Source organism: Lates calcarifer, linkage group LG24 (assembly GCF_001640805.2).
Source record: "Lates calcarifer isolate ASB-BC8 linkage group LG24, TLL_Latcal_v3, whole genome shotgun sequence".
Lineage (NCBI taxonomy): Eukaryota > Metazoa > Chordata > Actinopteri > Centropomidae > Lates > Lates calcarifer.
Window position 1 is genome coordinate 7,678,563 of NC_066856.1, and position 23,331 is coordinate 7,701,893.

The 23,331-nt window shown below is 40.9% G+C and overlaps 1 protein-coding gene across 3 annotated transcripts; it reads right to left on the reverse strand.

Annotated features, from left to right (window-relative positions):
- Positions 1-9,181: 9,181 nt before the first annotated feature.
- Positions 9,182-21,506, reverse strand: tfap2a (transcription factor AP-2 alpha). 3 transcript variants are annotated; one of them, XM_018677608.2, is made up of 7 exons: positions 21,340-21,506; positions 18,205-18,624; positions 16,885-16,936; positions 15,166-15,391; positions 14,141-14,259; positions 12,240-12,381; positions 9,182-10,787 (listed from the first exon to the last, which is right to left on the reverse strand). In XM_018677608.2, the coding sequence occupies exons 1-7, from the start codon at positions 21,388-21,390 to the stop codon at positions 10,499-10,501; spliced, it is 1,299 nt and encodes a 432-aa protein (XP_018533124.1). In that variant the 5' UTR covers positions 21,391-21,506; the 3' UTR covers positions 9,182-10,498. The 3 variants fall into 3 exon arrangements, with proteins under 3 accessions (XP_018533124.1, XP_050922880.1, XP_018533125.1); XM_051066923.1 differs by lacking the exon at positions 21,340-21,506 and adding an exon at positions 20,047-20,684; XM_018677609.2 differs by lacking the exon at positions 21,340-21,506 and adding an exon at positions 19,174-20,682.
- Positions 21,507-23,331: the final 1,825 nt, after the last annotated feature.

The following is a 23,331-nucleotide window of genomic DNA, read 5'->3' on the forward strand; positions in this document are numbered from 1 at the left end:
GGATTAAGCTGTTTGACGATATTTGATGATGACCCATGGGGTTAATTTTTACACGAGGACCATCTTGATTTTCTAGTAAGACCACCGTTAACTTTATATGAAATGTCACTTGATCTCTCCACCAAACAAACTTGCCTCTATTCTATATTTGACCCATTTGTTTGCTTATTATTTTTCTTTGTTGAATGTGCGTCTTGTAAATATTTGGACAGGCCATGAGCTGGATGTCATGAGGGCTCACTGTATTATCAGATTTTGTACTTTACATTGTCAGTTCAAATTTAACTGACATCCTTTGTTAACGTGTACTAGACCCCTTTTTCTTCACATTCATCATACACAATCTGAAGACAGGCAACTAAGCTATTCGTAATGACGGACTAGACACACAACCAGGAATTTTATTATGAAGGGCAAGGGGTGGGATTGTTTAAATGCCGCCTTTTCTTTGTCAGTTTTTCTGCTTTCTATCATGAAATAACAGCACAATGATTCAGCAAAAAATACAAACACATACACACAACAGTTAATTGCTGTGTTTACTAAAAAGTCAACAGCATTTTTTTTTTTTTTTATATAAAATACATATGAAAAGGATGAGAAAACATAATAGGCTACACTGAATGTCTGGCCACTGCATATGCTGACAAAAACAAAGCAACCACCACTCATTACCAAAGGTGTCATCAGTTATCACTTAAATTTGTAAATACTGTATTTCTGTATGGTTATAAACACTGTATATGTAATTCTGATTTTGGAAAAGGGTTTTGTGGGAGGGCAGAGATACTGACTGGCTTTGGCCTTCATCCGTGGCCCCGAGGCTTGATCCTCCTCTTCCAGTAGCATTTGCACTGGGACCAACACTGGGCCAGAGTGGCTCGGGGCAGAGCCAAGCCCAAGTCTGACCCAGTTTTCAGGGGTTCCTGATAGCAGGCGGCTGGGAGTCACAGGGTAACCCTCCATCATCACCAACTCCTGTAATCTGGCCTAGCATGTGCCAATCAAGCCGAACACGATGACAAGCTCATGATGACATGGCCATCGTCCCTCTCTCCTCTTTGCTGCCTGGACATCTCAAACGCAAGAAAACATCCCAGTGATTATGGCATTTCAGTGTCAACTGGCATGTTGAGTTTGGCCAGAACCTTGAGACTGACAATGGGGAGACAACATGTTTGTGAGCTTTGCAAAGTTTATTGGGAAAGGTTGGGGGGTTTTTGACACATAAGTGTTCAGTGGTACTAAATAAAACTTGTTTGTGGAAGCAAACTATCAGATTACATTTCCATCCACGAATCTTCCAAAAACCATGAACCATGACTGAAAAATATAGATATTTTTCCAGAGATATTGTTTTCAAAAATGTGGTTGTACATAAAAAGTAAACACACGAGACATCTTAAATACAAACTTCAACTAGATTTAAATATTGGCAGAAAATGTATTTCTTATGAAAGAAGCCTCGTGAAAGTTCACACTATTTTCCCCCATTTTGAAAATGGTCTTTTCCATTTTCCAGCTGTCAGGAGGGAATCCTTTTTCTGGACACTCACATATAAGCATACTGGAAAAGAGAGAGAGAGATACTAAGTGAGGGAGAGGAAGAGAGAGCAGCACATCTGACAATCCACTGGCATGAAAGTGAGCCCCTCAAGCTAACAAATTCAGAGAGAAAATTACAGTTTTGCGCATTTGTGTCAATATGCATGTCAAAAGGTAATTGGGAAATTGTTCTGCAATGTCAAGTCCTGTTGGCAATGTTTAGCCTGTGGTAAGATCAAAACCATTTCTTCACAGGCTCTGAGAGGCCAGACCAAGCTCTCTAACTCTCTCAACCACACGAGTCTCTCCTTAAAGCTAATAATGTGGCTGTTTATCATAAAGTTAATACGTTATTATCAGCTGGTCACACAAACTACTGAAATTGACAGAAAAACTTTATTGTACCTCTGTCCTGTCATGACCAATTACAATTTTTATGCAAGTACATTTTTGTGTGTGTGTTCAGAAGAGCAATTAACAAGTTGAAACAATCAATTAAGGTAAACACAGTTCAAAATTATCTTTGTGTTTGAATGGTCACCTATGGCATTTTTGCCATTTTTTAATAATCTGAAGTGTATTACATTTCTGTTGTTCTGTTGTTATAATTTAAGGTTTTTAGCATTTTAGCTTTTACCTGTGACCAAAATGTCTATCCCCAACCTTAGGCAAAGTAGTTACTGCCCAAAACAGTGAGACAAAAAATAACCAAATATATGTCAAGTGTAATTTTAAAAAAAGAAGAAACAAGAATAGGAAGGACAAGAATAAAATAACACCATGAGAACAATTGAATGCTATTTTACCACTTCATCCTTTTTCAAAATGCCAATTTATTAATTAAGTTAATAAAAAGTTTCCTTTCAACTGAAGACCAGTCTGCCGTAAGGTACTGTTAAATTATATATATTTTTAAAAAAGAGTTCCATTAGTTTTGGTTTCAGTAAAGACTTTTACTTTACTTAACAATAGCCTAAATGCTTTTTTGAAGGGTTTTCCACCCCGTTATCTGTAAAGGCTTAACAATGAAACCATGTAATTCTTTAGCATGACACAGAGTAGAAAGAAATACACCTCAGCAAAGAGAGAGCAGAGAGCTGCTTCCACAACCTCCTGATGGCTCTATAGGTTCAGACATGTGATCTCAGGAGTGTTGGCTTGAAACTGGCTCATGACCTCTGTCACATGTCACAGACCTCCACCTTTCTCCATCTCTCACTGTCATCCCAACATTGAATATAGTGTGACATGTCAGTCAATAACATGAGAGAGGTTAAAGCTATCTTTATTGCATGTTATCTTTATTATATTGATTCATCCCAACTTATTTATCTTGTTCTGCGATGATGATGATGGTGAATTTGGCAACACAGACTAGTCTACTCTCCTTTTAGATCTTAAAATAAACACCCTAGATTGTAGTCAGTGCACAAGTGTTCTCTCTCCCTGGATCAAGTTAAAACTGGCTGACCTGAAGCCAGAAGCAAACCCAAATGGACAGAATGGGCCCTATCACCTGGCAGTTGAATTTTAGGTCCCTTAAACGCTTCGTAAGAGGTCAATATTATGTGTCCCATTTCTTAATAAAATTCAGGCATACATTTGGGAAACAAACAGACTGTTTTTTGGGAACGAAATATATACATCTTACTTCTTGCCTTCAAATTCAGAGAAACTGAAGTTCTTCCCCTGAAATAGAGAGAGGGGGGAAAAAAATGGTTGCGTAATAAATAACAACTTCTGGAGAGTTTTAAGTGACCTTAACGCACTTTGTGGTGTTTTGTATTTCCTCACACAACTAACTTCTCCTATTATATTCCTAGTTTTGTTTTGGCAGGCTTCTATGTAATGTACATAGTCTGTGTCTATATAGATTTATATGATTGTTTCAGGTGTTTCTGGAGTAGACCTATTCATATAGGTATGACACACGTATTATTATTACTATCATTATTATCATTATTATTATTATTGTTATTATTATTATTATTATTATTATTAACGTTTTAAAGTTTTGTTGTTCGGCTTAATGATGAACAAATAAATGCGCAATGACATTTGCAGAAACTGGTAGAAAGAAAGAAAAGAAAAAGAGAAAGGGAAAAGAGAGGGATGGAGGAAGAGAGAGAGACAGAGGCGGGGGGTTGTATACCAGTCTCTAAAGGGCCAAGCCAGTGAGTTGATTAGGTTCGGGAGAGAGAGAAGCTGCTGCGGCTTTCTTTGCGCGCAGAGTATAAGTCCTTTATCATGGGGAGGCACCGGCGTGGCCCCGAGCTATTGCTGGCCTGAAGCAAAGTACCAGGGAGGAGGAAAAAGAGAGAGAGAGAGAGAGAGAAAGGAGAGGGGAGGTCTATCATCAAACTTCATAATAACGCTTGGGGTTTACCACAGCTGCGCAGTGACCCTTTTATTTTCCTGTGATGGAACAGATAGCTCACTATGAAATAGTGTGAAATTATCATGTCTATTAATTCAGTCAGACATCCACCGCTCTCCGCTGCTATCCCACCCCCCACCCACCCCTTTTCTCTGTCTTATTCCATCCCTTATCCGTGGAAATATGTGATTTCCTAGCAAATTCTCCATTTTACTAGAGTGATTTTTCATCGTTGATTCACAGAAAAAAAATAAGGCAAAGGGATGCCACGGGGCGTTAAAGCAAGCGGGTGTAAATGTGCGCAGGACACTCAACACAGGCCGGTGCGTGCGTGTACCTTCATTTACTTTGCACGCTTGCACTAGAAACCGTGTACGTTTGTAAATTCATTATAGGAAAACAGACATTTTTGTTCCCTTATCGAATCATCTTTTGTATTGAATATAGGTCAGACTGCGAAACTTGGCACTGTGGGACGGGTTGATACGAGCTGTTTGTCCACCTGCTGTTATGCACCGACATTTCTCAAATGTCCCATTTTCCCCAAATTATAATATTTCGTAATATTAAAATTCATAATGTCATCCATGTCTGGAATGTATTTTTTAAGAAAATGCAATATTCCTCAAAACAAATTATTATTATTATTATTATTATTATTATTATTATTATTATTATTATTATTATTGACTAATAATTAGTTTACTTTAAGATTGCCCTCAGCGTTTTGGATTCCCCACCCTGCTTCAACGTTTAAGCAACATCTGTGAAACTCTGTAGATCATGTCTTCTGTCACTTCTTTTTTGTAAAAAAAAAAAAAAAAATTATATACATATATATATATATAAATAATATATATATATATATATATATATATATATATCACAGTCATTTCTCTGCAGAAATCATGTTAACTTACAATCAGCTATGTCAGCTTTCTGGTTGGATGACCAAGCTGATTTTCCCTTCTTGACTGAATAATGCTTGGTGCCTGGAATCTGTGAAGGGAAAAAAAAATTGTCTAAAATAGTCTGAGGCGCTGACAAAAGTCACCGAAAAGTCATTTTCATTTGTAGTCATTGCTCATGCAACCGTTTCGCCAATAAAGCCTGCCTACGTGCTGCACTGTCAATATTATAGAAGATGGTGCCCCAAATATGATGACCTGACAGAAGCAACAACACGAATGGGGGGGGGGGGTGTTAAAAAAAACGCCCTTTTTTAAGGGATGCGGCTCTGTGCGTATGGAGCGTGGGGGTCTGGTTTGATAAAAGGTCTGGGGTTTGATACAGAGAGAGAGAGAGAGAGAGAGAGAGAGTTGATTGAAATGGCGTGTGCCTGGCTGACGGGAGCCAGTGAGGGACAAAGCCCCTGCGAAGCCACGGCCACTCGAGCAATTATTCCTCCACGCTGCATTTGGATTAGTGCAATGGAAAGAAGCATATGTTTGGCCCGGGGCGACACTCCCCCCCTGGCTGACTGCAGAGGATGCAGGGAGAGACACAGAGAGAGAGAGAGAGAGAGAGAGAGGATGACTAAAACTAGAATATAAACTGCATTAAGCAAGTGGAGAAACATTACCACAATTTTAATCCGCTCTTTTTTCATATATATGAGGATACACAAGCCCATGAAATTGTCAGACCTCAGTGCTTGATAAGTGGACAACAAGGACTCCTGATAACATACTGAAACATTGTTTAGGCCTTTTTATAAACGCAAACAAAGAAACTGTAAATGATATAAAAATCTATTTATACTTCACACACACAGAGACATATACAGTCCGTGTATGTGTGTGTGTGTGTGTGTGCAAAAAGGTGCACGTGATGTGTATGTATTTTCCCATGCAGATGTTAACTACAGACTAATCAAAAACCTCTCTCTTTTTTGTGAATGAACCATATTGCGGTCGAATTATTGAGCTCCAGTGCCTATCAGGAGTCCTTTTGTTTATTCAAAGTGACTTAATGTGTTCTAATCGATTACCTAATGTCTCAAGTAATCAAGGGCGATTTGGTGGAGTCATTGACCTCTCTTGGCTTATGAGCCCCGGCTCGTAGAGTGGGCAAGGGGCCCATAGGGGGTCAGCGCCAGGCGAGGGGCCAGAGCCACAAAATGACGGCCGATGTCAAGAGTTGAGGACAATTAGCCATTTTGCGCTTCATTGCAAACTTTAAAGTCACATAATTTGATTGCACCAATAAGCGTATCAAATGTCATTAAGTGAGACCCCGCGTCTTGTCCAAGCCACTTATTATTAAACCGGCAGTTTGAAATAACTAAAACTATGGAAGTGGCTCAAACTGACAGCGCTCCGTCTGCAGAAAACTCTGTCGATAAAAGTGGTCATCTGTTTTCTATCATTTAGGGCTTTGTCTCTCCTAGTATTTCTAGAACATCAACATGTTTAGTCCATCAAATCCTCTATCAAAACATCTCTGTTCCATTAATAAGGAAAAACTTTCCAGCATTGTGTGGACACTAATCCTTTGCAAAGGCCGAGATTTTTTTTTTTTTCTTTTTCCAAAGTGCTGCGCAATAACTGATCATCTTTAAACAGTCTCTCCAACCTCCATCAGACTCGGATCCCTCTGCTTAAATGTCATAAGCACAGCTGGGTTTAAATCAAATTCCAATCATACCAATATAACATTTGTAGTGGTACAGTGAGAAAAAAAAAATCTGGGCCTTCTGTGCTGTTGCCCTATATCTTCCCATGCAGGCAACCAGCTCCAAAGCATTGCCTCCAAGCGTTACAGTGCAGACTGTTGTAGTAGTGATGGTGCTACAGGGTAATTAGGCCATGCAGACACTCCTTTCACCAAGCAGTGATCTCAGCAGCATCAACTAAATACTTTCTGACCACAAACATGGCTGCTAGCGTGTAAAGTGGATGGGGCACATTTGTACAGAAGTGATGAGCGCAGCAGTGATGTGCAGCTGGTTGGAGATGAAAAGTTGCGTTACATGACCGATAGACAATGTTCAGTAGAATGCGACTGGCATGAAAAATAAATATGTCTGGGGCATTAGCACACAAACATTAATTTATCCTTTAAATTAATTCACAAAACACACACAGCATTTACTTGAATTGGTTTAAATTAAATGATTTGATCCAGCAGCTTTTGATATAAACTAAGATTCTGCCAGGCTAAAGTGCACACACACATATACACACACACACAGCTCTGACCACAGAGGTGGTTTAACCGTGTCAACTTGTGTTTAACAGCAGACAAATACGGCATTAAATAAAGATATGAAAGCAGATATAAATAAAACTCTACATACACACGCTCCATCCGAATCTGCCTGTAGAAGACTTAGAAGCTTAATCACACAAAAATGTTATCACTTTAACCCCCAGTATAAATTTTATTTCCTATATTCTCCAGAATATTTGATAACAACAGGCCTCACACTTATTAATTACTATACAAGAACCAGCTGTAATTGGTTTAGTTGAGACAAGCAGCAGTTATGGATAGAATTAACCAAATTCAGTTGGGTATTACTGACTGGCTCTTCAAATTTCAGACCTTGTTTTTTTTTTTTTTTTCCCTGTAAATGACTTTGGCTGTGAGGCATTATGAGAAACTAGCTTTACCTGTTAAAGATCAAATTAGGGTGGGGTAGGGGTGGGGGTGGTACAATTTTGTATTTAAAAGATATGCAAATTATAGGCCTAGTATCGGTGTAAACAAACGAAAGACAATAGGATTTGGAGTTTCTTTAACACTTCAATTCCATTACGCAGAAAGACACAATTACAGGCCTTGCGATCCTCCTCATCTTATACTAATAATACGCACAAATATCCACCATTGTTACAGATACCACTATTTCTAATGCGTTCGTTTCACTCTCAAAAACCTGTTTTCATTCAACCAAACCCCGATAAATTTATTAAATAACATTAGCATTAATGACACACGTGAGGGACTCCCCCCCCCCACTTTTTCGTTAATACCAATGAATGCTGTTTTAATACGATTGTTTTCCCTTAAAGTGACTATTTATGCTATTTCCCCCCTCACATCCACCACAGCAGGAGCAGCCGGGTAGTCTCTCCCCTTTATGAGTGAGCTATTGTGCCTGAGGACAGGATCCCACACACAATCTGAGGACTGAGCCAACAAAAACAGGGCCTGACAGACAATGCTTCGCTTCACCTGCTCCAGCACTGTGCATCGCAATTATGCCAAGGACATGTACAGTTAGGTTTCATTCACCCTCCTGCAAAACAACTGCCTCAGAATTAAACCAGGGCCCGAAAATCATGCAGATAATAAATATGGGTGAGGACATTGGAGAGAGAGAGAGAGAGAGAGAGAGAGAGAGAGAGAGAGAGAGTAGGGGGGATAGGGTTCGCCCACTGCTCTATCTCCCAGTGTTACAGTATTTCAGACTGCATGGTTACCAGACAGTGAAATGGGAAAAGCACGAAACAATACCAAGATGCATATATCACTAGACTGATTCATGCTCCAGACGAGATTGATTTCGAGCTATAGGTGCCCCGCCATCGATACACAATCAAACTCAACTCAAATGTTATGCAACGGGACTACTCTGTGCAGCTCTGCACGCAAAATAAAGCAAAGGCCAGCATCAGATTTGCCATTACAGTCAACGAGGTAGCCACAGATACAGACTCACTCAGCCAAACACAACGAAATAACACGAAACACCAGTTAAGAGAAGGAGATTCGTTATGAAAGTGTTATATCACAAAGATACCCACACAAAGCCAGCATACTGAGCGCTGATTGTTCATTGATTACACTGAGAGGCAAACAACATAGCCTAACAAATATTTGATGCATGTCTTTGAATGAGGCTCCAGCACAGAATAAACGGGGGGGGGGGGGGTAGAGCCAAATATAGCCTATAACAACCAAACATTGCACACCAGGCCTATATACATCTCAGAGGGTTTTAGCTGGAGGGGTGGTACTGCACACTTCAAACGCGAATATATCCATTGTTGTGAGCCATTTGGCCTGCATAAGATCCTGTGCTCTGAACTAGGGAGTTTAAAGTAAGATTTTTTTTTTATTATACTTGAGGGAAACAATGAGTTCAGCTGCTTATTGCAAGGAGCAATCGTCAGGGGAGACTTAAGCTCAATTACTGTAGGTGTGGGGGGGGCTATACCAAGACCAAAAAAAGAAAAGAAAAAAAAAAAAAAAAACAACCAGGCTATCAAGCAGTGAATAAAAAATTAAAAGATATGAATAAAAATCGAGATGAAGCGTATCAAATATTTATTTTTTTCAGGGCAACAAAGGACTATAATACATTGACAGGCATGGGAACTATTGCCAGCACATGTCTATACAATACAGCTAAAACCGCCTCCAATTTTTGGACATTATCGGACATAACAAGATATCAGGTGGTCCCAAAAAATGTTTTTGAATGTCTTCCAACATTTAAAAAAAGACAATATTCCATTTATTGCTTTTATGGTGCTTCAAGGAGAGAACAAGGGGTGAAACGTATTCTGATTGGCACAACACATAAAAGCTTGTATAAAAACGAAAAATAGAAACACACAAAAAAAAACAGTTCTCGTCAGGGTCTCACTTATGCTCTGTCTCAAATTAAAAACTGAAAAAGGATGATATATATAGAGAGAAATGGAAGTTTATTTCTATTAAATTTGTTCACTTGCTTCAATGTCGCCTCAACATGCTACAAGAGGGCTGAATTGAAATATCCCAGAGAAATAAAAAATACCCCAAACTTCTGTTTTCTAAAAACCATAAAATCACATGAAGAACTAACCGAATATTCAAACCCACTAAAACAGGAGGCACCAGATAAATAAAAAAAGAAGTTTCAACAGACGCACCATATTTACAATTCCCATTAAATTACACATAAATAAATATATACATACATGAACACTGATTCCCTTATATAACCGTGAATCGTGTTGAAATTCAAAAAGTTCAAGTTGGTCGCTTGGAGAGAGAGTGAGAGTCTACAACTGAAGTCATGACAGGGAGCTCTGTGGAATTTCTCTTTGTTTTCAAGTTTATTATTCACAATACTGATAAGAATTCATCCTCTTTTAGCTTCGTTTTTGTCACAATCGTAAAATTGAGATATAGAGGGGTCGCTGGATTTCAGTCCATTCGTTGCAGCTCATAAAAAAAGGGGGGGGGAGTACATAAAAAGTCCTCTGGCTGAGGCAGTACACCTTTTCCTCGCCCTGGAGCTGTTCCTCTGCAGCCTTTTTTTTCTTTTCTTTTCTTTTCTTTTTTTTAAATAACATTTTTGGAAGAAGAAGAAGAAAATACTTGCGTCATTTCCTCATGAATCCAAAGTGGGATGTAAAAACAAAACATGTAAAACCACGCAAGATCGGGAAGTGGCACGATTAACTTTATCAATAGTATTTATAAGGTATTTATAATAGGCTATTTATATTTGATGGGTTGGTGGGGTGAGGGGGGGTGGCGGGGTGGCCGGGGCGAGACGGGGGGCGGGGGGGGCGGTGTGGGTCGGTGTAGAAGAAGGACCATGGGATGTGGCCCCTCGGTGAAGGCGGGATGGAAACATCACTTTCTGTGTTTCTCGTCTTTGTCTCCGCCTTTAGTGCCGTTATCTGAGTGACTGTTAGGGTTGTTGTTGAGGTACATTTTGTCCATGGCTTTGATAGCCTCGGTCAGATAGTTCTGCAGTGCCGTGACGGCCGCGCACAGTGCCGGCGTCCCAAAACCGTGCGAGATTAGACTGAAGTGGGTCAAGCAGCTCTGGATTCCCGGTTCAAGAATGGGTTGCGGCCGTGAGTTTCCCAGCGGCGAGCGGTCCTGGGACAGCAGGTCTGTGAACTCTTTGCAGACTTGCCTAAAACAGAGAGCAGCGTGTTAATGACCAAAATGATCAGAAATCCCTGCATGGATTTTAATGCCCCGATATAAAAAATAAAAGAAATAAATGAAAGTGCACACACTGTAAAACGTTGCCACTTTACAACAAAGTCAGTCCTGCAGGTGCTGCCAGGTTGTAAATTTGCTTAGAGCAAATGAAAAGTGAGCAGCCACTGTGTGTGAGAAAACTTCCCCCGTTTCCTTTTGAAAAATCATCATATTTCAATCAATTTAAAAAAAAAAAAAAAAAAAAAAAAACATCTATTAGTGTAATGAAACTGTGGTTCTTATTCCAGGAATTAAAACTTGGGTAAAGAAAATGTCCTGGAGCTACAAACAGGTGGAAATTAATCTCTCAGCTCAGTGGCAGGATATTTGTATTTTTATTAAAAAATTAAATTTTAAGAGAAAACATGACTCCAAACGACTTGTTGATGTAAGGTGGACATTTTTTGCAGTGCAAACTTTGAACTTCAGTCGATTATCAAATATAGCACCACCAACACCAACCAATGTCAAAAATATAGTCAGGAAAAAAACCATAAATTCATGCTTTTATTCTTTAAATAAAAGCATAGAACTTATATCTTCCATATATGCAGTGCCCTGCGAGTTTATGTGAAATAGATTCATAACATTTTAAAATTGCAACTCGGGTTTATCTCCATTTCATGCTGCTGGTATCTTAGTAACACTCAAAAGCCTGTAATAAGCGGTTATAGCTGACAGCTGTTTGATTATAGCGGCCCATCATCAATATTAAATGCAGGCCTCTGCTCCTCTATGCCTTGTAAGGAATTCCCATGTTTCAGTTAACGCACAGCAAGAATAACCAATGGTAGCGCTGGACGAGAACCAGCTATCTGTCAGTGTCACTGAAATCACAGGGCAAACAAAATGCTGCTGTGCGTGTGGATGAGGGAGAGGCCCAGTCAACACACCAACAACAGCATATTTAACTGCACTAAAAGTATTTTAATTATTACTGATAATATCACAGCGTTTAAATGGGAAGAAAATAAGTGTCTTAATGAAATCCGTAATTAAAAGAGACGTCAAATACAATTTGAAAGTGTGAGGCTAAAAAACGTTTATTAATTAATATCAGGCTGGCCAATGGCGTTAGGAGCTGATGTGACCATGGAGCAATGCAGGCGAGATATTTTGTTATGATTACTCATCTGAAATAGTGTGTAAAGAAAATGTGTTTGCTAAAAAAAAAAACACTTAAAGAAATGAAAAGAGCGAAAAATATTAAACTTGTGATAAGTGGGAAAACTGCATTTTAATAAAGCTATCTGTGTGTGTGTGTGTGTGTGTGTGTGTGTGTGTGTGTGTGTGTAAACTGTCAAACAAACAGACGTAACACTGGCACAAGACTGGGGGATGCATTTGGTGTGACACAGTGAAATGTGATAATAGCACTTACTTCGTGGCCAATAGCATGTTTTTTCTTTGGACTTGTTCGTTTGGGTCGGAATGCTGACGGTTTACATATTCAGCTACTGCCTTGGCTGGAAACTCAGTCTCGCATACATAACCAAAATCCCTGGCAAGATGTACCGCTTCGCCTGAGAAAGAGAGAGAGGGGTGGGGGGAGGATTGAGATTGAATGTGTGTTTTGCTTAATAAATATAGTTACATCAAATTCAGAGCAGTTCACACTCCGCTCCTGGACTAACACATGATTAATCTGATCTGAGCAGAGCGTCCACTCTGTTTATGCGTTCAGACAGCAGGGTTATGGCACCTGTGCCTCCCTAACAACATTAATGATGATGAGAACAATAATAGCCCAGAAATAATAATAAAACAGCCCCTGCGAGCTGTCAATACACATCAAGCTCTCCCCTTCATACCACGAGAACGGTTTAATATGGAAGAGAAACAATAAGTGGATATGAAATATAGACGCAGCATCATGCTTAACACCATGTCATTGATTACCAATGTCTGCACGTTATTGAAAGTCCAGCAGATCACAGAGGCATGGGGAGGCAATTTTGAAGGGCTATATCTAAATCCCACTTTCCCTTTACATACTTCAGCTATGAGAATTTCGGGGTTTCATTCCGTCCGAGTCTGAGCTCGCTTCTCTGGTTCGCTGGATTTTTTTTTTTTTTTCCCCAAGACTTTGGTTTTAATTTCCTGAAGCAGTTGAGTTTGACTGCGGGGTTTCCTGTCCATAAGCCTCTGCTCCGGAAGAACGCATGCGCCAATTAGCATCAAAGCTCAAGTCCAGTAAACTCGTTTTCCATAAAATGGAAGGAGGGGGGGGGGGGACCATAAACAATGACAGCTCTTCAGAAAACGCAGTGTCTCTTCACTAAATGATCGGCTGTCTTCACCCCCCCTCCCCACACCACACCCCCCCTCTGCCACCACCCCCTTATTACTCAGAATCATACATTTCTCCAGGCTCATTACAATACAGCACCAAATTTCTACGAAGCACAATGAATATTGCATTCGGTCCTCGTCTGTAATAATGATTAACAGGGACCAATGAACCATCCCAGGCTTTCACCTTTGGAAACCCACAGCACACCAAATACCACTGCACTGAATAATAAGGTTCAACTCTCGCAAGCAAAATGGATTTATCCAGTCGCGTAAAAGGCATCTTTCCAGCGCACCATAACTGACTAATTTATTCTTTAATAGGCCCCAAAACATATAGCTCCCAATAGGTCAGCTCCATCCATTTGCATGCAACTAACAACAACAACAAAAAAAAAACCCTTCACTGAAAACCAATGCATGGGAAGCTATTAACAGAAGAATTAAGTCACCATTAAAAATCTGCCCCTGCGCCACCATGTCCGGGCTGTATTAATGTTTGAAACAACGCAGGGTTAATAAATCAATCGACTTCTCATCCGTGAGGTGAAACAGCTCAGCGGTGCCCAATAAACAAGCAGCACTCAATAATTAACTGGACTTCAACACAAACTCATCCAGCGTATAAACTAGGCCAGCCGTGGACCTGCAAGTGCGCTCCTGAAAGCGAAGGCCAACGCTGCAAAGCCACTAGAATTACCAGCACCATTCTCTCTCCTTGTCTCTCTCTCTCACACACACACACACACATACACACTCGCAGACACGTACACACACACACACACACACACACACACACACATCCTTCATGGTTTATTACTTGCGAGGCAAAGTCGGTCCACATTACACGGATGAGCGCATATGCTGATTTCAAACACAGAGAAAGAAAGGGAGGAGAGGAGGGGGAGAGAAAAAAAAATCCCAGTTTGCGAGCACCTGATATCGCGGGAGCAACAAGAGTGGGAACGTGATTTACGGCACCCGACTTACCCTCGACTAGTGACGTCAGCAAGGTGACGTTGGCTGCCTTGCGTCTGCCCGCAGGTAGATTCAAGCCGATTTTATCCAGCTTCTCCCTTAAGGATCTTCCTCCGTTCTTAGACTTGGCCCTGTGACAGTAAAACAAAGCAGAAATTCACTGTAGTGTTGCTCATGTGGAGGACTAATATTTGAGGAACAATATTGTTTTTCTTTGAAATGGACGTAAAGATGTTGTAGACCAAATATCTAAAAGATATAATACTGTAGTAGTCAATTTAGGGACAGGCGAATTTTGGTTTATAAGCCATTTGCAAGCAAAAAGTCATCATATATTTTTAAAGAATAAGCCATATCACTTGAAATTTACTATGATGCATATATATGATACTTACACTATATAAACATAAGTGGTTCAGCTCTTTTTTCCCCACTAATTAGACGGTAACTGGGCTAAATTTGTACAGCTTTCCTCCTCTACATCCCTGATACAAACTATAACTAATACCAAAAGAGCTCCAGCCTTTTCACCAGCAGACAAATACTGTACAAAATGAATAAATAAAACCCTACTTAATAGGCAGGCTGCGTGTCTGCAGCACTTCAGTAGACAGTTCACTAGAGACCAATGTTTTCATGTGTAATGCCTTCACTGGGCCTATAGAGCTGAGGTTGAAACAGACTAGGCCTACATTAATTTAGAGAGAGAGAGAGAGAGAGAGAGAGAGAGAGAGAGAGAGAGAGAGATCCAGTGCGCTGGGGAAGTTAATATGGAATTTAACAGACCCCTCCTGCTTTAAATGCAGGAGCTAGGTGTCATGGTTGGTCGATTTTAATTATTCTTGGTACAGAGGAGAGAGAGAGAGAGAGAGAGGGAGAGAGGAAGAGAGAGATGCATGCTCACAGAGAGAATGGATTGGAGTGGAGTGAGAGAGTTCGTACGCACGCACACAGACAAACACACACACACACACACACAGGTATATATAGAGATTTTTTTTTTTTTTTTTTTTGTGCAGCCTTCCAGTCAGACTCACCTCCTCAGCACCCCGCCCAGCAGAGAGGCGTTGAGGCACTCGGGCGGCGAGAGGCGTCTCTGTACCTCCGCCACCGTGACCTTGTACTTTGATGTGGAGCTGAGGAGGGAAAGGCGACCCGGAACTGAGCAGAACACCTCATTGGGGTTTACCACCCCTCCGAAAAGACCGTCCTTATTTACGGGGATGGCGGAGACATTGTTGTTCTTGGATAAAGACACTGGACCTAGCAAGGGAGGGAGAGAAGAGAAGGGGGGGGGGGGGGGTGAGACAGAGAGAGACCGTGCTCAGTGAATTTCATGCAATGCAGAGCCTTAACTAAATGAGAAGGGGGGATTTAGGCCCCGGATTTAGAGTTTAATGCCACATGTGTACACTTTCAGCAAAAAGGACATGCAGTGAAAAGCGACTTATAGAGCCCTAATAATGATGATAATAATAATAATGATGATGATAATAATCATAATAATAATAATAATGACGATGATGTTTGTTACAGTGTTTTTATATACATATCAGCAGCAGACAGCAAGAACCACCACTACCTGAGCGACCCGCTCAAACAGCCTATTTTTTTCGCGCTCGCCACACCATGCACTGACTCAACCGAGACATTTGGTAAAGTCTACCCTACCTATTCTGACATATCTTCGGTTTCCAGCAAAACACTGTCGCCCGTGTGTGATTTCACAACCGGGGGGGGGGGGGTCGCTCCCCTTCACACCACACCACTGGGCTTTACACCGTTTTGGTGTGCAGTAACAAAGGGGACCGTGCGCCTTTGGATAGATCACTTGTGACATTAATGGCTCAGGGGAGCCTAATAGAGACAATAGGAGTTAAACGAACTCTTGAGATTACTAATATAAGAAGCCAATTATCATGTTGATGCGCAGATAGACAGACTCAAAAAAGAAAGAATGGAAAAAAGACTGAATTAAAGACAAAAAAAGGGAAGAAAAATCGCTCCACATCTGATCCAGTGAGCTCTAATGTGACCTGACAAAACGCTTTTAAACTTGACCATGAAAAGGGCCTTCCCATGTTTATCAGTACAAATCATCCTCTGTTTCTTTTTACAGCAAACATATAAAAAATACTGAAGCAGTATGACCACAAAAACCTTCACCAAAGTACACTAAATATGAAAATTACATTTGGAGATATTAAAAAGCAGCAAGTGATTTTTATTCCAAGCCGAGATTTGATTCTCTCTCTCTCTCTCTCTACATGACAGACATATCATCCTGCACACACTAGGCCTGCGCTCCATCCAGCGCCACCAATAACTTCCATTTTAGATTTGACCATGCAGCGTGATTGCAGCTATTGGCCTCCACCACTGAAGTGCCAGGATCGTCTATAGGCCTGTATCTTTGACCATCAATACCACGGGCCCACAAAAGCCCCACCAGCTCTACTCATCTCCACGCCGCTCTGAAACGCTGACAGTAAATTCCATCAGCGAGAGGGGAAAAAAAGAAAAAAGAAAAAAAGGTGCAGCCAGTTTGATGCACTTGGAAACCATGTAATGAAAAATAGGCTACTGCATATTAGGATCAGTCAGGCGTTACCGCATTGCATCGAGTTCTCTCGAGCAGAAATGGTGCATGGTGTGTATGTATGTGTGTGTGTGTGTGTGTGTGTGTGTGTGTGTGTGCAGCCTTGTGGTGTGCAGCTTGCAGAAACATGCATGATATCTCTTAGGAAAGTGCTTACCTTTTTTAATTACAGTCTGGTCGGGAATGTGAATTCCTTGATCCTCAACAGGCTATGACACAAATGCAAAAGGAAAAAAAAAAAAAAAAAAAAAGAAGGACAATTTTAGCACAAAGGTACAAAAATATCAGTCTCGGTCCTGTGTCAGTAAATATACCTCAAGGATGCTGCGCACGAACAAAGCCTGACACAATTAGCGGCCACAGTCATCAACATGGAGGTTCTCGAGGCCCATTCCTGTTATTATTGTCCATGAGTGTTTTCAGTGGGTTACACTGATGGACGCATTACACTAGATCACAAACTCAGACTTAAATAACGACGCTGTGTCGCCCCATAATCCTGACCTAATTTCGCCCTCATATTGGCTCTACTCACAAGGAAACTTCTAATCTAGATTGGATAGTAATTACGGCAGCGCAGCCTATTAAAGGCCTATGAACTAATTAGAGGATTATTGGTGTTTGTTTCTGATTAAAAACTGGGAAGAATACTCCCAATAAGAATGAGGGTTATTGACAGTTTTAGCGCTCATTTATCATGCATCTTTAGTAATCGCTGCTATTACCTAAACTCAATCCACTAAACTCAATTCTCTTGTTAGTGTGCATGCAATGTATCACAGTGTTATTGTTGCCATAGAACGGCCTTTTTTCCCCCCTGAGAAATCAGATAAAGTCAGAGGACATGAATATACCCTTGTGAAAATACAGGCATATTGTGCGTATTTTATTTATTTATTTATTTTTGTTTCGTTTTCATCTAGGCTTATTTCATTTAATTTGATTTGAGTTCTAATATTGAACACAGCCACATCGAATCAGACATCGTTTTTGAAATAATTTGCTTTGAAATCAATATTTTTGCGATAATATATCGATGCAAAAACGTGCTGTTGAATTTAAAATAATCATGACAACACTGAAACATTTTTTTTTCATGCTAATTTTCCAGGCAGTAAAAAAAATGACCGTATTAACAATGAACCAACCGAACCTAACTAACTGAATGCGTGTCATCTGTTAAAGAATAGTAATAATAAAAGCACTTTTACTAATATTCTAATAGTATTAATGTGAATAGTAATAATGAAAGGCAGCGTGTTTGAACAAATGGTACTAATAATTATATGAAAATAAAAATAACACCACCACAGTTATTAACGTTAATTATAATAACATAAATTAAAAATAGCACTGATGCCCAAGTGCATCTGATTTTAATAATGACAGCACTGTTGCACTTTTAATTTTTAATAAAGTAAACCAAAAAAAAAAAAAAAAAAAAAAAAAGGAGAAACCCAGGTAAACGCTGTCTCACCTGAACGTCTTCTAAAGAGTGAGGTATTCCATGGATAGGGATAGAGTCCGACAGTCCCGTTTCGATGCCGTGGCCGGACGGTAGGAGCACTTCTCTACGGTACTCCCGGCACAGCTGGTGAGGCAGGCTGCGGTGCTGGTGCAGCAGGCCGCTCTCTTGACCCTGCCTCTGGCCCGGCCAGCCCGGGTGCTGCGGCTGCGGTTGGGCGTGCAGGGAGTTGAGGGAGTACGGGTCGTTGACGTGCGAGTAAGGGTCCTGAGACTGCGGGTAGATGGGCTGGTAAGGCGGGGGAAAGTACGGGGGCTGGAAGTCCGAGTTCGGTGTGTGAGAGAGCGGAGGGGCGCTCGTGTAGGGACTCTGGCCCACGCTGCCCAGCTGAGGTAGCCTGGCTGTCCCATTGCTGGTACCGTCGTGACGATCCTGGCAGGGAAGGACACACAGAGAAGTGTATTTTAGAACGAATACATCTGAAAAACTCACAGCAGAAATTTGCGCATATCGCTCTTTGTTTTAACTGCTGAATGCTCTGCGGGCTGATGCTGGGGCATTATCAAATATGGCCTGAGTGGGGTGACAGGAATTAAACCAAGTGTGGGAATGATAATTATTACAACTAGTCCTGAAATTGATTTTAAACACAAAAAAATGCAGCAATTCCACACATCGACTACAAGTTTTACAAAGTTTTTTTGGAAATAAAACTGCGTGATAATAAATTGCCAGAAGTTAATAGTGAAATGAAACACCAAAATTCCGGAGGTGAAATGCCATCAAATACCCTAAATAACCGAGCCTTGCATTATTTCATCATTTTTCCAAGATGTCCCACGGGTTTTTAAGCATGCAAGCTTTGGAAAACATCATTCAGCGTGGAGGTAGAGGGTGGAAAAAAAAGATATAACAAAATCTGAGGTGAAAACAAATTTCGAAGTAGCTGTATCTGACACAGTGGAGGCTCCAGCAACTTACCATCGCGGAAAAACTGTGCACTAACATCTGAAAGGATTTTAGTGCGACTCAAGAAAAAAAGAATAATCAGTTCAAAAACACTATGAGTGTTTGCAGGAGGGGCGAGCACCGGGAATAACCAGCAAAACAAAAATATATATATATATGTTTTGCCCCCCCTCGGAAAAGACTCTTCTCTCCTGCAAGATCACAATGGCCCCGGCGATCAGATATGTGCCACAGAAGCAGGATGATAATCCATCAGAAAGAAATGGTTAGATCCCCGCTGCTCTTCATTTGGGTCTAAAAATGCTGATATTCGGCGGTGCTGGAGGATTTGGGTCGAAAAGTTTCGCTTAAACCCTCTTTTCTCCTTGCTCTCCTGGCTTCTATCACACTGCAGCCGTCCCTTCGCTTGAGCTCATATTAGCAAAAGAGCCGCTTCTTCGTCTCCCTCTTGGACTCCTAATAGAACGCATTCATGACTATTAATATTACAGGAATACTTAATAATAGAGAAAGAATGGTCGGAAATCGGGTGTGAAGCAGAGGACGCAACTCAAGGCAGGAGTCTGCGCTTAAATGACGTCCATTGAAAGGAGGAATCAGTATATCTAATCAGAGATGGGGAGAGAGAGAGAGAGAGAGAGGGAGGGAGAGAGAAAGAGGGAGTGAGAGAGTGTGGAGGGAGTGGAGAGAGAGAGAGACAAAAAGAGGGATATTCACTCCCGTCTGACGAATCAGAGAGAGGGGAAGGAGGGGAGGGGGAGAGGGGAGGGGGGGCATTTTAAAAGGGTCCCAGGGCCAAAGCGCAAAAGTGAAAGAAAGACAGGAATGAAGGGAGGTGGACCACAGACAGGGAAAGAAGAAGGCAGGGAAGGGAACAATGTGCACCTCTGAACTGGGTGAAAATCCAGCACACAGCGCTATGGACTCATTTCTACCGCTCATCCCTTTGTTTTCCACCTCAGACTCCGACAGCGAGCTGTCCTCCATTGGGCTCCTCTCTCCCTCTCTCTCTTCCCCTCTCTCTCTCTCTCTCTCTCTGTCCTCCGCTTCAGCCGAATTAATCCACCGGTTCCTCCTCGACTCCAAACTCAGAGTCACACCGACTAACTTTTAACTTTGACCCGGAAAGACGGAGAAAAATAAAATCCCAAAGTCTTGTCATATAGGGCCGCTCGGATCCGACGCTCTAACCAACTTTTACGCGCGGCTTTAAAAAAAAAAAAAAAGAAAAAGAAAAAAGAAAACAGCTCCAACTCTCCCTTCCTGCTCAACCATGCATTTTTAAAATTACGAAACACCGGGCTGCGACCGGATTTCGATTGCAAATTTTATTTTATTTTTCCGCATCGATACGAGCGGGGTGGAAAAAAATCAAAAAAACATTTGCCTGTAAATTGATACAATCACCACAACATGAGCGCGGAGGTGCCCAAGCTTTTGTTTTTCCTGCTCCCGGCCGTCCTTGTCTTCCCGTGGACTCGGGTAAAAAAAAACACGTCCGACTGGCTTCTCCACTCGTAAAACAAGTCCCTGATATTACTGCCAAACTTTGTCTATGGCCACAACAACAACAATCACTCCGTGTATGCACTCCACACATACATGCACATGAGCTGTAGCACGCAAAATCCAACGGCTCAAATTGCACGGATATTAAAAGTGAAGGGTAAATGTCCATGCCATTTAAGCAATAAATAAAGCAGACGTGTTAGCGCTCACATCTGCCATTTAGTCAAAAAAAATCTATATATTTTTTTTATTGAATTCATGGTAAGTGTATATTATTATTAAAATGATTCCACATGCCATTTAATATTTGGAGATATTTTTAATGTGTATTTAAAGAGAAAAAAAATACTGGTGTGAATTAAGTCATGGAACCAATATATTAAATACAGCTGCTATTGCCCAAATGTCTTTACTATTATTATTATTATTATTATTATCATTATTATTATTATAAATTTGGCTCCACACAAATACATGAAAACTAAGGGTCTATGAAATTAATAAAATACATGGATCTATTCATCATCAGATGTGTTCACTATTAGCTGTCAAGACTGACATATTTGTATGAAAACAATGCAGCATAACACTCCCTACAATAATTCTCTCTCTAAACTTTAAAAAAAAAATTGTAATTAAATTAAACAAAATCAAAAAGCAGCCCCTTACCTCGCAATCTTCATATTTAATGTTATCAGTTAATTTCCAAAGCATTTTCATGGGTTGTTGAGGTGGATATTGAGTATAGGTATCGCCTTAGTCTTGTTTTCAGTCAGTGAATTGTGCTCCCCGCTCAGAAAAAACTACTTTTATTGAAGCTGTGGGCTGCTGTCTGTCTTGCGCTCTGAGGTCTCCCTCTAATGGTGGAAGTAAAGGGCTGGAGCAGCTCTGTAATAACACTGGCACAGGGCCTCATTAGCATATCAACAGCCGTTTGATTCCCCCCCATCTGCTCACACAACACCAATGGACAGCGCACAGGTAAAAACTAAAGCAGCAAGACGCTACACATGCTTATTATTTCTACTGTTCAGTGAGGTGTGTGTGTATGTGTGTGTGTTTGTTTGTTGAAGGGAAGGTGGGGGTATTGTCATGCATGGGGACCTGCATGCACCTGGGACGGTTTCTAATATAATTTTGCATGTCTTTCCTAGGCTGGAGAAAAAGCACATGAGACTCCAGAAATGTTTTAAGGATATAGTAAATGAATATGATTAAAAAGGAGCAAGCGTTTGTTCTGTGAAGTAACTTTTTGGACAGAGTGTACAGACTGTACAACTCAGCGTCTTATTGATTAGTTTGCCGGTGCTTGACATTAAAACAGTTTGCGTATGCAAATCCTCCCTGCCACACACTTAATTGCCAACCTTGATATTTTAACTCCCAAACTGTTATTTTAATCCCATCGAGAGTGGAGACCTTGAGAAGCTATTCTTTCAATGTTATGTTAAAAAGGGTGAACCATTCGGAGCGGCTCTACAGGTCCATTGACTACATGTAAGGGCGCAGGGTTTGGAGAGGTTGGTGGGGGTGGGAGGGGGGACGTAAATAATTAACACAACAACATGGCCTTGTTTCATTTGAATGAGCGGCTATAGGGAGAACCTGGCTCTGTGCCCCCCCACCCCACCCCACCCTGTCGCCGGTCGAGCCCTCACCTCAGCAGGGTCGTGGGTCAGGAGACAGGGTCGCCAGATCTTTAAGGCGTTGGCCCCTCTCGTTTAAAACCTGGATTACCATTTTTGGCGGAGTGTCTTTAAAAAAAAAAAGAAAAAAAAAAGCGAGCAGTTGTCATTAATGATAATGGAGCGATGAAACTGGCTGACAATGACAGCAATGCACGCGGGTGTCTTTCTAGAGATGTGCCCTATGTCTGTGGTGGTGGTGATGTGTTTTTTTTTTTTTTTTTTTAAGGAGTGAAACTGTGAGTGTTTTTTGTTTCAAGCAAAGATCTCAGATCGTCTCTTAAACCCCCCACACACACCTTAAAAAGCAAGGGCAGGTTTCCAGTGAAGCTCAGACAATTTAAAGAACAAGAAAGTCCATCACGGGATGCTTTGTAAACTTATGAATTTAAGACATGTAATCCGAATTTAGAACATATTTTATGTACATTTATGGCAAGTTTTAGCGATGCTATTTGGAATAAGTGCTGTGTTTCGTCTACACCTTACTTTAACAAAACTATATAATCTCATGTCGTTTTTTAAACCAGTTCCTCACTTATTTTAAAAACACACCTGTGTGTTAGAGCCTGTCTGAAATGCGCAGCCTACACCAAAACGCGATCAACATCCTCAGATTTCCAGAGCAAAGCAGTGAGATGGACAGTTTGGAGCTGTGTGAAAATAAAATATCTTAACCTGCTTTGTATGATATCCTGACTGATAAAATCTATAAGCTTCGAGTCTACACAAGAGAACTGTACCACTTCTCTTTACACAAGGTTTTACGGTGCCTGTGCAGCCTCATCCTACAACTACTCGACACTTTGACAGTTTTCCATGGATTTTCACAGCCGACTCTTTGTCTTAAAGTAAGCAGCACATACCTGCCATTCCCCCATCTTGCCCATAATTGACATTCTTTGTCTTCTGCTGCCTTTGGTGGTTTGTTTTCAGTCGATTCGCTGCTGTGTCTGTCTCATTGAGCCTTCGGTCC

Coding starts and splice junctions, on each gene's coding strand:
- tfap2a (XM_051066923.1), bottom strand. CDS start 20,148: ATGGAGGACAGCTCGCTGTCGGAGTCTGAGGTGGAAAACAAAGGGATG. Junction 16,937..18,204: donor ACTCTTTAGAAGACGTTCAG/GTGAGACAGCGT, acceptor TTTGTGTCATAG/CCTGTTGAGGATCAAGGAAT. Junction 10,788..12,239: donor AACATGCTATTGGCCACGAA/GTAAGTGCTATT, acceptor TCTCTGTTTTAG/GCAAGTCTGCAAAGAGTTCA.